Raw genomic sequence first — 13,459 nt, 5'->3', positions numbered from 1 at the left:
AATTTTGTCAACTTACTAACTCTTTGAGGAAGGAGCATGGATCTCTTATACAACCAATTAAATGATGAATTTATAGGCAGAATAAAAATGCATAGAACTGCTACAGACAGAGGGCTGTCTTTCTTATTTGCTTTGTTCTCATACTGGAGGAAGGAAGGGGGGAATAAAATACCATTTTTAATAGATTTGTTAAAATTTCCCTAAGGTTATTACTACTCCATTTGTTATGGCCATGGTAATCTTGTCCTGTTCAAATAATATTTTCAGATTTAATTTATGCCTCGATTCTATTGACATACTTGTTGTGCTATCCTTTCTCATATTGCTGTGGTGTAGTATATGGACCTTTGATTCACCAGCACCGACATCAAGAAATGCAACCATCAACTGTGGAACTGAGATCATGTCTCTTGAGTGGGATTGCAGGTCCAATAATTTGGTATGTTTCTGAGTGTTTTTATATTTAAATTGAAGTTCTTTTGGTCTAATCTTGTGAAATACTGTACTACTTACCAAGTAATAAAGACTGATTTTGATTTTATTGTCTGTTTGACTAAAGCTATTCATGGGCACTTCTGATGGATGCATAAAAGCATGGAATGCAGATGCTAAGCGGTTTGTTTGTGATCTAAAGTCTTCAAAAGCATATCCGAGGTGCTCTTCTTCTGTCCTTTGGATATTCATCTATAACCCTTGTGTCAATTATATTTGCTTCTTTTGCTTTCCACCTATCCTGATCATCACCATACTTCAGTATTTTGGACCTGAAATGCAGTCCCGTGGAGCCTATTTTGGTTTCTGCAGCAGCATCTGGGAGGTACTTTTGAACTTGCCATGTATCATTCACTTTAGCCCCGAAGGCATGCAATTCTCTTCTGAGAGATGATAGTTTTAGGCCCTGCCATTATAACAAAGAACGAATCAAAAGAATTTGTAAATCGTAGCATCCAATACCCTTTGCCTCATTGACTGTATGGAACTTGAAGTCTTGGAAAGCTGTGGTATGTAATCATTCCTCATGACGTTGTATGTGAATCAAGAAACATTAATGCATGCTCTTACCTTTCCCTTCTGAATAAAGAATCATAAATCCTCACTTCTTCAACTTTTCTTGAAGGCTGTCCTTCCTCTAGGAAAAGATCCACCAGCAATAACCTCTTTGAGCTTCAATCGCAGTGGAAGGCTTTTAGCAGCAGCTGGAACAGGTGGATCGATTCATCTGTTTGGTATCCTTACTCTATATCTTGTAAAGAATTTTTGTTTCTCGGTCTTTTACATGTATAATAGCAAGTTTATAACATGTAGTACCAGATACATTCTTTAACTGAGAGAAGATATGTCTTCTTGCAAACAACTTGTTCGATGGACTGCACATGATTGTGCGATTACGTCAATTCTTTTTGGGCCCAATGAGTCCAGTATCTTTAGCTTGGGAACTGACGGAAATGCAAGTACCGATGATCGTGTTTGCTTGCACTAGTAGTATTATATGTGTGGTCCCTTCAAATAAATAGATATTGAGTAACAAATCTAACCAGAAAATTTTGTGCACTCAGATATGTGAGTGGAGCTTGAGGAATCTAGGCAAAGTACTTTCGTCAAGAAATTGCAGCAGGTATATTACTTACGTTCTGGTATTATTCATGTTTTTCATATAGAATTAGCATGAAAGTCTAATCTCTGTTCTTGGTTGATTTTACTCTAGAAAAAGTGTTATTACCTTTCAAACTGTTACTATGATATAGGTTTTGCGAAAATTCTTCTCAATGGAGACATGAAATGGCTTTCGATGCAGAAAGGAGTAGACTTCTAGTGACATCTGGTTTAGAAATGGCACCAATATACCAGGTAAGCAGAATAGCATTCTCGACTCTCCTAATATTTGGATGCTGGTTTGCTGATGAATGTCTTGTTATTCTTCGTCTGCTGCGGACAGCTTCATGGTAATATTGGCATGAGAACTCTTCGTCATAAGGGATCGATCACAACAGTAGATTGGCATCCACGCTTGCCCATCCTCTTGACAGGGTCATCTGATCATTCTGTGATGGTCACATCAATATCATCAAAGTGATAATTCCTTTTTTATTTGGTTCCGGCGTAGATATGTTTGATTAGTTCTTGATGTATACTACTACTATCTGAGGTTTTTCAGTGACATAGTCGGACTCGGAGTAGGTAATATTCAAGGTTGCCTTGCTTTGTAAAACAATTTGGTTATTGAAATGTATATGACCATTGCCTAAGTTTTGTTGCGTTGGCTCATTTGTTGGTTTTTTTATTACTATAATACTTTGATTCTAAATCCTTGTTTGCAAATGTTATAGCAATATCATAAGATTCATAACTAACATGAGATACAAGTGTTATACATAGCATACAACATGAAATCATGTTCTTGGCACAATCTGATCTTTTTGTTATTTACACCGCAAGATCGTGTTTGTCCATGGCTTCGATACTTGCAGGCATGACGTCTCTGCTATAACTGCAGGGCTCTCCCCGGTAATGCTTCTTTCTGTATTTGCCTGATGGTTATGAAAAGCAGTGTATGAGCTGAACTCTTTTTTGCCCCACCGTGGATTCTCGGCAAAATAATGTGCGAACAGACGTTCGTGAGCTACGTTGTGCTCGTGCGAGACATACGTCCGACATCGTATCGGCCGAGGGACCCGCGCCACCGCCTCCTCCGCCGCTGCCTGCTCCCGCTGCATGTGTGCCAAGCATTCCGCCGCGGCTTCGAAATTTTTTTCAAATTTTGACGTCGGAACATATGTATGTATGATATCGTTGGAACCCTTATGAAATTAAAATTAGGTCATATTAAATCTGACATAATTTAATGCTGAACCACCAACGAAATCTAATTAATTATCAATTCTTGGTAAAATAAAGCTTTACAAATATTTTGCCGTAACATGCTCCTTAATTTTAGGTAATTTCGTGCATTTTTTTTTTGTCTTTTAACATGCCACTCCCTAAATTAGGCCATTGTTTATTGCTCATCATAAATTTTGTTATGGGGCTTTTGATTCATGAGAGCCCATTTCTCCCACAGATGTAGAATAAAAAAAAAATGGAAAGCTAAATAAAAATTAATTTATATTTTATGTGTAATATTTTTTGAAATATTTCAGTTCACTTTTTCCATATATGGTTGGGGGATGCACTTAATTTTTGTTGCGAATCAAAGGCAATCATGTTTTTCAGGCATGAATGATTTTTAAATCCTTGTAAATCTCATCTAATTGCCTGTTGTTTGCAGCTAGTATCGGCTAAGGTGATTCGCAACAAGCAAACAGGGCAATCTGAGGGGTATGGCTTCCTGGACTATAGTCGAGCATAATATAAGCTCATTTCTATATTTTCTTTGTTGGTTCTTTCCGGATCACAAATAGAGTCGGACAGCATAGAGTTGCTAGATATAAATTTTCATAACTAAACATGAAGGAGTATCTTTATGTTCCTAATTTCTATTTCACTAAAGCATTTATTTCAATTTTACGTGTCAATCACACTTCGCTAAGGATAGCAACGACCGGAAAAACATGACTATGGATATGGATTAAGAAGATGGGATAGAAAGGGGAAAGGATTCATGGATCAATCATCCACTAAAAAGATATTAATTCGTACTGTTGATTATGGTGTGTTGGCTGTGCAAATGCTAGGTTGGTGATCGGCCTTTCACGGACATTGTTTATGGGAACAGAAATGGTTTTTTCACAGTTTGGATAAGCCAATTCACGCGATGAATCGTAGCAGAAAGAAAGCAAACATGATGGAACAGAGAACACATGCCAAAGCATAACCATTGGAAACAAAGCCATATCTTGACATGGCTTGCGTTATAGTTGAATAAAGAAGGCTCTACATTTTGAATTCTACCTATTTGCAGCATTTGATAATTAGCTATACACAGTTCAGATATGGTCACTGAGGAGGTTATTCCTCATCATCCTCAAAGTCGATCACCATCCTCCGCTGCCTTCTCGATGCACTACTTTCCTGTGTGATGCTTACAGGCTGCGTGTTTTCATCAAAATCCGCCAGTTCATTACCGAGAGCTTCTTCGTAAGTTCCCTCTCCAATTGTTTCAGTTGCCAAGTCATGAGAGTCATTAGCAACTGAAACATCAATCTCTTCGGAACCCGTCTGCTTGGATTGTACTATATCATCCCTGAAACTGAAGAGATTGTAATTTTTAGGCACTACAAGAAACAAATGCAGACATATACCGCAACCCAAGACTTGAAACCACTTTTGCGACTTTCTGAGTACCTCTCTGAGATTTGGGTATCCTTGCCAGCTAAGTTGGTATCGGATAAATTCTCCCCGAATGCATCATCCAGAACCATATCGTCATCAACACTGATACGGGGTTTTTTCTTTGTTTTCCTGAGTAAAATAACAGAGTACTTAGCAACATATAACAAAGAATTAGATCGGAAAGAAGCTTTGCATGGTAAAACCAGCTTCTTTATGGTAACTGTATATAGTTGTAATTTTCACCCTACAGCCTTTTTCTCAAATAGTACCAATTAATCCTAGCATAGGGCAGAACTATATAAAGCCTGCGAAGGTAACAAAATGTACCACAGCAGTTTTCATTATTGTGATTATTAAAAAGTTATGTTCCAATCAAAATGAAGAACAAAACTGAAAGAGAACAACATCCTTGGCTAAATAAGGCACTGACTATATAATGTAGAACAGAAGTTAAAAACATATATCATACAAGGAGATCCTTAGATATTCCGAAAATGATTTCTGAGCTCAACCGTGCTTTCATGCTAAATATGACAAAACAGAACATACATATTAACACGTCCTATGTATGGCTTTTTTCATACTGACACAAGTACCACTAGTTAACACTCTGTAATCCATGATGTACATGTGCATACGGAGAGAGAGAGAGAGAGAGAGAGAGAGAGAGAGAGAGAGGGAGAGAGAGAGACTTACGCCAACACAGAGCTAAGTAATTCATCATCAGAGATGTCTCCTAGAGATTCCCGTGCTACCTTCTTAATTTTACTCTTATCAGTATTCTTTCCATTTCGATTATGTTTGCCCCTAAAAGAAAGACAACAGGAGTTAAATATGTGCCATTTGTGAAGGAAAACTGACTGAAGTAACATATGATCATTAATTAGGGTGCATGAGATGCCGGGTCAGATCTTGCAGACTTCAATGAACTCTATTGCTCACCATTACTAATTATGGAAATCTCACTAATGCAACTGAGAGTTTGTAGCCTCAGAAGAGAGTTTAAGATGTGAAACAATTACCATGAATAAAACTACCTTTCCTATAATCAGATATTAGGCTCTTCATGGTTGGAAAATAAAGTACTAGGTCTTTTTGTTCAACTATTAGTTAGGGCTTGAGATATGCAATGACACACAAGAATACTGTAGATGCAATTGCATGCAAAGAGCGGTGTGGTTTGAGGTTACCTAATCTTCAGAGACGATAATGTTTCACTATCAGAGTTGCCTGCACCTTCTGAAGGAAATTCGCTTACAATCTCATCCCTCAAATGCATGCTAGCCTGAGGCTTCTGTTTTGGCCTAACAAGGCCAAGTTGCTTAAGTTTTCTAGAAACCTGAGAGGTGGAAATACTGCCACTGCTATCAAGTGCATTAGCAATCATGTAGCTGCACCTCTTGTGATCTTTGAACCTTCAGCAAGTTAAATATAACAAAAAATATCTTAATTATTTGAGTAAAAGGTCATATAAGTAAACTACGCATGACATAGTTCGAGAACTCTTACTGTTCAAATAAATCTTTGATCTCCTGTTCCTGACTAACACTAAATGCATCTACTCTTTTTCTAGAGTTCCTGACAAGGAAGAGTAAGAAGGCGCATCAATCAACTTAAACAGAAGACAGATAATCTTGTTATTCAAAAATTTTCCATTTCAATTAAACCAACCTATGTGATAAATCAGAATTTAATAAGCATGAAGTAGGGCATATAAGCTAGCGATAAACACAGATCATGCATAATGCTCAAAGCACTTACAGTGGTCTCTTTGGTGATGAACTTTTCTCTGTTGGAGTTAAATTGGGATGAGTCTTATTTTTTGAAGCATCCCTCTTGTTTCCCTGAAGTTGATTGGAGGTTTTAGAGCTCTGCTTCTTTTCTTTAGCTGGCAGTTTAAGTCCAAGCTGTCTAAGAAACTTAGAAATTTGTGGTTTTGAAATATCTCCATCTGGATCAAGCTCTCCAGCAATGAGCGTACTACATTCTGGGTTATCCTTATACCTAACATACCAGGATCTTAGTAAATTGTGGCGATTTGGAATGTCAAAGCAAAATAGAAGTCTCAAAGTAGCAGGCAAACAAAACCACTAGTGATGAAAAGAATACATTCCGATGATTATTAAAAGCAGAGTTCATGCTAGAGGACTAGTGTCTTATAATGGTCCAAAAGGCTTTGTCAAATTTAGGAAGAACTAACTTCTCATAGAGATCCTTAAGCTTTCCAGTAATTTCATCAGTAAGTATCAGGCCATTTCCTCTCCTTGATGATAGCTCGCCAGATTCCTCTTCAGAACTCTCCCTGAATTAAGGGAAGCAACAAAAGATGAGAACAATTAAAAAAAGAAACCAGAAAAGAGCTACAATTGTAAAGAGACCATACTTGTCAGATATTGCAATCTCTTCAATCATTTCTTCCGCTGGATTTTGCCTGAACTTCTGAAAGTTTTCTTTGAAAGGATCATCTTCCCTGTACAACATTCATCAGAACCTCATCAGAGAAAATATCAACATTCTGATCTAGAAAAATGGAAATCATGCCAGTCATTATGCATTGGGTCATATCAGTAAATCCAAAATAAATTATTTGTGGAATTAGCTCTTATTCTAATTCAAATGACAAATTAGTTTAAGTTCTTAGCTCCCTCTGGAAAGCTGCAAGAAGAAATATGAACTAATGTTGAAGATATCTTACTCTTGGTTGTCATAATCATCATCACCTAGGGCATCAGCCAAATTCCTGCGAACCCATTTTTGATCATCAAAAAAGCCACTTCCACTCTTTTTGGTTCCATTTCGGCCTTCCCCAGATTCATTTTTTATACTGTTTAGCTCATTAAGCATAGATCCACAATTTATATAATGGCTTTCTTTTCGTGTCTTCACAAATAGAACTTCAACCAAAAGAAGGGGATAATTCTTCATTTTCCGCAGCATTCTCCGTGTCAAACTTTTCAAAAAGTCGACAATGTTTTCATATTCTTTTTGTGGCCTTGATTTCTGCTCTTCCAGGATATCATAGAATATTGTGAGGAGTGATAGCTGTAGAATTGATTGAGATATCATCATGAGACACTTACATCTAAAATTATCTTTTCCAAATGAAACAAGGTATATAATGCAATATAACTGCTCATATATATACCTGATACAGCATCGGGGACAGTTCAAGATCATCACAAATACGTCGGAGCACAGTTATTATATAATGATTCGTCATGATGGAATTGGTCTTATAGAACTTCAGCAACCAGCACAACTTCTGAATAATAGTGTTGCTAGCAAGAGCAGATACCAAAGTAGATACCTTAAAATCAACTTCATCTGCCAATATTGGCTGCTCATCAGAAGAATCATCAGTATGCAGACCATCATTTTCAGTGATATTTCTGTCATCCACCTCCGCATTGTTGCATGTCAGGTTGGCTGGATTTGTTTCAGGTTCATCAACCTTAATGGCATCCCTGATGCTTTCATCAGCCTCAGCATTAAATTCGTCATTTATTAATGTCTCCGTTTCCAACATGTTGACATCATTTGGTTCTTCACAAGTGGAGCTGCCTATCTCATTCTGGATACTAACATCACCCACACTTGGTTCACAAACATTTTCATTCTTGGTCTCTGCCTTCTTTTTTCTCTTTCTCAACTTTTTTGAGACCTTAATTTAAGAAAAAAAATCTTAAATATACAGAATGTACAAGTTACAATATATATTGAATCTGAAGACATATAAGAAATGATGAACATTTGAACTTTAATGGAAGAATATGTGTGTTGTTTTATTCAAACATTTATAGAAAATAGTAAGATAAAGCATTCAAATGCTACTACAGCCCGAGTCTTGGCAAAATGATAACTCAAAGAAATGGATAAAATTATACCTTCAGAAATTTATGCTGAAGGGATAAAATCATCCCTTCAGACATCATTTTTTTCTTCTCCAGACAATTTTCTATTGTGTAATTGACCTTTCTACAGAACATATACTGAGCCCTTGCTTTCGATCAAGAAAGCAAAAAATCCAGAAACCCACTATGATTAGAATCAAGTTGGACAATATGTAGCAGCGCGTAAAAGGCATCTAATAAAAATTAGGACAAAGATTATTGATAAAAATCTAATCACCTAAAAGAATGACTATTCGAATTATGCAGTACAGCCGTACAAGAAACTCCAGGAAATAAGTCGAATTACTTATAGCTCTAAATACAATTTAAAATCTAAAGATTTTTAGGCACTTCTGTGTGCAGCTTGATGAGCAGAAAACCATGAAAGTTAACCAAGTCTACAGAAAGCAAGTAGCTATAGATAAAAAGTTAATTGCAAATTAAATGTACCCTCAGAGTGCCTCGTGCTTGGAGGTTTTCCAGCAATCGCAGCACCACATGCACAGTTTCCACCAAGTTGGCAAGATCACTAGAAAAATCATTAAAGCATGATTAACAAAGCAATACAAAAGACAAATGAACTAAAACTTATTTTCGGAGAATAAAATTACTGAAGCCAATGCATGATGCATCCCAAGTTTAATTCTAGCATGTGCATGTTGTGTATTCAAGTTGCGCATTTAGTTTCTAAGTTATAGCATAACATGATGCTGCTATAGGATTACCAGTACTTAAGAATTTGAAGCTTAAAAGTTAATAAGTTAAAATAATTGAATCCTCTCTGCAACAAACAAGCTAAACTGGCACAGAGTTGCAGCTGAATCTAACAAAATATTGTATGGTGATTAGCAACATAATTTAGAGGTCCAAATTAACATACTTTGCCTTCATAATATAAAAATCAATCCCAGACTTACAAAATTAGACTATTTTAAGGAATCGTGACTTGATACAATACCAACAAGAGTAAACAACTATCAGCCATATTAAAACAAATACTAATAATTTTTTCATTATGGGAGAAGTGCTACTAAACACAAAAAAGTATGATAGTTGAAACCCCCAATGCCTCGACATAAATGATGAACCTCACCATCAGTGTTAAAACTAAGACCAAGGAGCTACAAATCAAACTAGATGAGTAATTAATTTGTTGATGCAAGAGATTTCAAAGACAAAATCATATAGTATGATATATATTTTATGTTTATATGTGCATGGGTGTTCAAGTCAAAATGAGTTGCATTTTTTAGGTGAGCACAGTTTTTGTTAAGGTGAACACTTTAATGATTTTTGAAGCACGGTGTTAAAGGGAAATAAGTGGGAAACCTTTTAGATTGTTTATGAGTGTCAAAGGATTTAATCAGATTCAAGAGAAACCGAGTCAGCCCTTCCTCAGTTTGATCATAGAATAACTTGTATAGAAGAATGCGAGCTGTCTGAGGTTCCTTTGAATCTTCTAGGGATTGCTTTAGCACCAAATCCAGCATTCGTATCTTCAAAGGAAATAACTGTATATGTCAGAAACAGCAACACATAGCATGCTTGTAGAAACTCATGGAAAAAATCTATTAAGAGAGAGATGCACATACTTCTCGAGTAAAGTAAAAGGCCATGCAAATTAGGAAATTGATATGGCAATAGGTGTTATTAAAATTTTGAAGATGAATGAGGTAGAACTTGAGCTTGAAGATTAGTTACCATAACTTTTGCAAGGGACCCTGCTGCTGAAAGAAACTTATAATCATTTGTTTGTTTCAAGGCTTCAAATGCATATCGCCATTTTGAAATGACCAGTAGAAACATCGACTCAGTCAATGTTTCAGCAATTGGGCCGCATATACTACCTTTAAACAGGGCATCGTCATCAAGAGAATTTGCTGTCTCCTCATTGTTAGCATCAATACTAGGCTGTCGATGCATACAGAAGCCGATGTAAGCTTTGAAACATGAAGCAAGAACCAGAAGATTTACACAAGGAAAGTATGATATATTTTAGTTCACCAGTTGGTTCATACCTTAGAAGCTACACACTTGTGATACTGAAAAGATGTGACAAACTCAGCAACCTTAAAAAACATGATAACATCAGTGCTCTGAATCTCAAGATGCTCTTTATCAATATCTTCACGGATTGACTGCATCAGAACTGGAGGAAACATAATGTATATGAGATCAAATATCAAGCAGAAATCACAGAGAAGAAAAAACATGGAAAAATATCCATGTTAGTAGCTAAAAAATTAATACCATTGTATCCTCCCATCAGAAATTGGCTTATAAAAGCATCAAGTAATTGCAGAGTTTTATTTTTTGTTGACGGTAGTTCTCTATGTTCCCACTTCTCTCGTTTGGATGGACCTCGGATAACTTTAGGACCTTTTAACAAAGCATCATCAGAAGGAGAAGGGTTTCCCTTCAGAAGTGCTTTAGAACCATCCTGTTGTAGATTTACAGTTAACCCCACAAAATATAAATGTTCAATATTTTTGCCAGAACTATAAGGCTGGAACATCAAGAGTGATTGTATGCCATACCAAGGTGACTCTCGTATATGTTCCAGTAAACTTCGAATAGCAACTTAGATTGTGAAATCTGGTAAGCCTTCTTTTCTCTTGTTCCTCTTTCATGATGGACTGGAGACTGCTAACTAAATTTTCGGAATCATATTCAACCTAAACAACATATCATAAGTTGTAATGAAGATGAAGCATGAACAATCAGATATAAAGAAGCCAGGAAAGGTTCAATGGACACAAAAACATACAGAAGGACATTTGATTAATATCTTGGAAAAACAACAATCCACAAACCTCATAGCTCTTCGAGTATGCTTTTGCAATCAACTCAGGATTTTGACCTTTAAATATGTGATAGTAAGTCTCTAGTAAAAGCAAGTTATCTTGACGAAGGTAGCCCTGAGAACCACCAGTGTGTTGTGATAATACCAAAATCAGGTCCATAACATTCTCCTGGAACAATAATTCTAAAAAGCTGTCTCGAATAAATAGAAACCGAGTGGCTGATCCTTCAGCTTTCTGTTGGGTTGAAATATCTTGAATAGCAAGGACATTTCGAAATAAAGTGAGGACCAGCTGAACAAGTTTCCAGTCATCCTCCGTAAAAGATGCACTGCAAAACAAGTAAATTGTCATGTAGGATTCAATGGTGAAATTTAAGACCAAAGAAAAATTAGGATGAAGTATATTGCTATTGATCAACTTAAACACACAAGTTACAATCTTTTATACTATAACAAGCAATCACTATCATTCACCCTGTACCTTCTTGCCTCTCAGAACAAATCATTTTAAGAAATCATGTTGCTACTAATTCTAACTTTAATGTTTATCTCCCTTTCATCTTTGCCACAACCAAAAGTGGATTTTCTTTAATTTTCAGAATGATACACTCATCCTCCAAAAGTGTTAACTGTTTAGTATCTAAGTTCATAAAGTAGCACACAAAAATGAATACATTGGTCCATCCGACAAAAAATTTTGGAACATGCTTCAGTACTCTGAAAAATTTTCTGGCCAACTACCGAAAAACATAATCCCCTCATTAAAGTTTCCCGACCGGTAGGATATAAAACCCAAAAATGTGACAGTCTCTACTCTCCGGGCCCAGAGACACCACTACAACTTCCATTTCCATGATAAAAAAAAAATCAATTGACCTAATCTCTGATAGTCACCAAAAACAAGTAAATTAGTTGTTTCTGCAGGTAAAAACAACAAGCACAGCTGACCTTTCAAGATTTTCTAATGGGCTTTCGAGAAGGGACACTATTACTGGAACAATATCACTGAATGTAATAGCGGACTTCAGTCCCCAAAGATACTCGATTTGTTGCAATATGTCAACCGATGTAGGCTCAATGGGCATAGTAAGAAATACCAGCACTTTCACTACAAGAAGACAAGAACTTGAATCGTCATTATTTCATCTAAAATGTTACTAGCATATTACACTCGTAAAATCCCAATTCAGTCTCACCTGCATTCAACACCAAATTACGGTCTTCCTGGAAATACTCAATAATCGGTATCAAATCCTTCCCCACAGTATTCCATTTACAGATTTGCTTGAACACATCCCTTTTCTCCGGATCGTCCCGCCTTAGAAACCTTAATAGATCCTTCAAGTTATCTGCCAAATATTTTGAGCAAAATCGAATTAAAAACATTTCAATAAACATCTCCGTTATCTCAGTTTCTAAAGAGAAAGAAGAAGAAGAAGTGGCACCTAAACAATACTCTCCCTTATCATATCCAATGCGCTTCCCATTGTCATCTTCTTCGACTATACCTAGCCCAGCGCAAATGGTTGATAATCCATCCATGTTCCTCGAATTAAACCCTTAATTTTGGGGAAACTGTAATGGTGGTGGAAGGGGTGTAGGAGGTGTGGATCTGAGAATATTTGGTATTAGGGATTAGAGTTTTGAGTGATGGTAGTAGACTAGCCAGAGGTAATTTTCCCGCCTTATTTCAAGAATTGGCGCGATTCAGAGCATTGTTTTTAACGTTTAGTATTATTCATTTTCTTTCTCGGATTAACTGAAAGCACACTAATTTATTTTTTTCTTTTTTGTTTTATCAAATTACGGGGATGAAGGATATGATATGAAGGATATAGTATTATACTTTTCTGATGCACGTTAATATTGTTTATTTTATGTACTTATATATTTAATTTATTTCTAATATATTAAAATGTTATTGACATATTCATATTTTTTAGTGGATTTTGTGCAATTCAACCCGATCCTAAATTTTATAAAAAATGAATTTCATCTAATCTAAATTTTGTAAATTCGAACTATAAAATCCAAGTTGGTATGATTCAAACCATTTGAACTTGAATAAAAAATTATAAAAATCCTAAATCTAATATAAAAAATCTAAAAGTTTGAAAATTCAATAGCAAGATCCGAAAAATCTAATGTCAAATACCATTAGAATTAAAAACTTTTTTTATTAAGTTTATTTTAGAAAAATTCTTATTACTACGATTTTTTCGTCTCTTGAATATCAAATAATTGCACAAACAATATTAATGAATTAAAACTAAACTAATGGAGTAGTAATGAACTTCATGTTCTCTAAACAATGATGTGCTGATCAAACTCCTATAAATACATTTTGGATTTCAAATTATTTTAGATTATAAAATATTCGATTCAATCAAAACATCTGATAAGTTTAATTGGTTCAATTCAACCGGATCAAAAAAATCAAACTGAAGTAAAAAAATTTGGTTTGATCACATGGGAACCGAACATGTCTGTGGCGAAT

General features: G+C 35.7%; 1 protein-coding gene and 2 long non-coding RNA genes across 4 annotated transcripts; 2 read left to right on the top strand and 1 right to left on the bottom strand.

Annotated features, from left to right (window-relative positions):
• Positions 1-340: 340 nt before the first annotated feature.
• Positions 341-855, top strand: LOC125211594. Its single transcript, XR_007174544.1, has 3 exons — positions 341-439; positions 560-654; positions 755-855. It is a non-coding gene; the product is annotated as an uncharacterized LOC125211594 (long non-coding RNA).
• Positions 856-1,487: 632 nt separating this feature from the next.
• On the top strand, positions 1,488-2,236 carry LOC125211593. Its single transcript, XR_007174543.1, has 3 exons — positions 1,488-1,615; positions 1,746-1,848; positions 1,937-2,236. It is a non-coding gene; the product is annotated as an uncharacterized LOC125211593 (long non-coding RNA).
• A 1,546-nt stretch (positions 2,237-3,782) lies between these two features.
• On the bottom strand, positions 3,783-12,631 carry LOC125211971 (protein timeless homolog). Of its 2 annotated transcripts, none has more exons than XM_048111947.1 (20): positions 12,408-12,631; positions 12,159-12,311; positions 11,911-12,070; positions 10,973-11,291; positions 10,697-10,834; positions 10,410-10,599; positions 10,178-10,308; positions 9,861-10,070; positions 9,489-9,655; positions 8,610-8,688; positions 7,415-7,930; positions 6,965-7,311; positions 6,653-6,739; positions 6,470-6,571; positions 6,031-6,273; positions 5,779-5,847; positions 5,460-5,684; positions 4,966-5,076; positions 4,282-4,398; positions 3,783-4,180 (listed from the first exon to the last, which is right to left on the bottom strand). In XM_048111947.1, exons 1-20 carry the CDS (start codon positions 12,502-12,504, stop codon positions 3,946-3,948), a joined length of 3,696 nt encoding a protein of 1,231 aa, XP_047967904.1. In that variant the 5' UTR covers positions 12,505-12,631; the 3' UTR covers positions 3,783-3,945. The 2 variants fall into 2 exon arrangements, with proteins under 2 accessions (XP_047967904.1, XP_047967903.1); XM_048111946.1 differs by having other exon boundaries at positions 3,783-4,186; positions 12,408-12,628.
• Positions 12,632-13,459: the final 828 nt, after the last annotated feature.

Source organism: Salvia hispanica, chromosome 3 (genome assembly GCF_023119035.1).
Source record: "Salvia hispanica cultivar TCC Black 2014 chromosome 3, UniMelb_Shisp_WGS_1.0, whole genome shotgun sequence".
Lineage (NCBI taxonomy): Eukaryota > Viridiplantae > Streptophyta > Magnoliopsida > Lamiales > Lamiaceae > Salvia > Salvia hispanica.
Note: the sequence above shows the minus strand (reverse complement) of the source record. Positions and strands in the feature narration are given on the sequence as shown.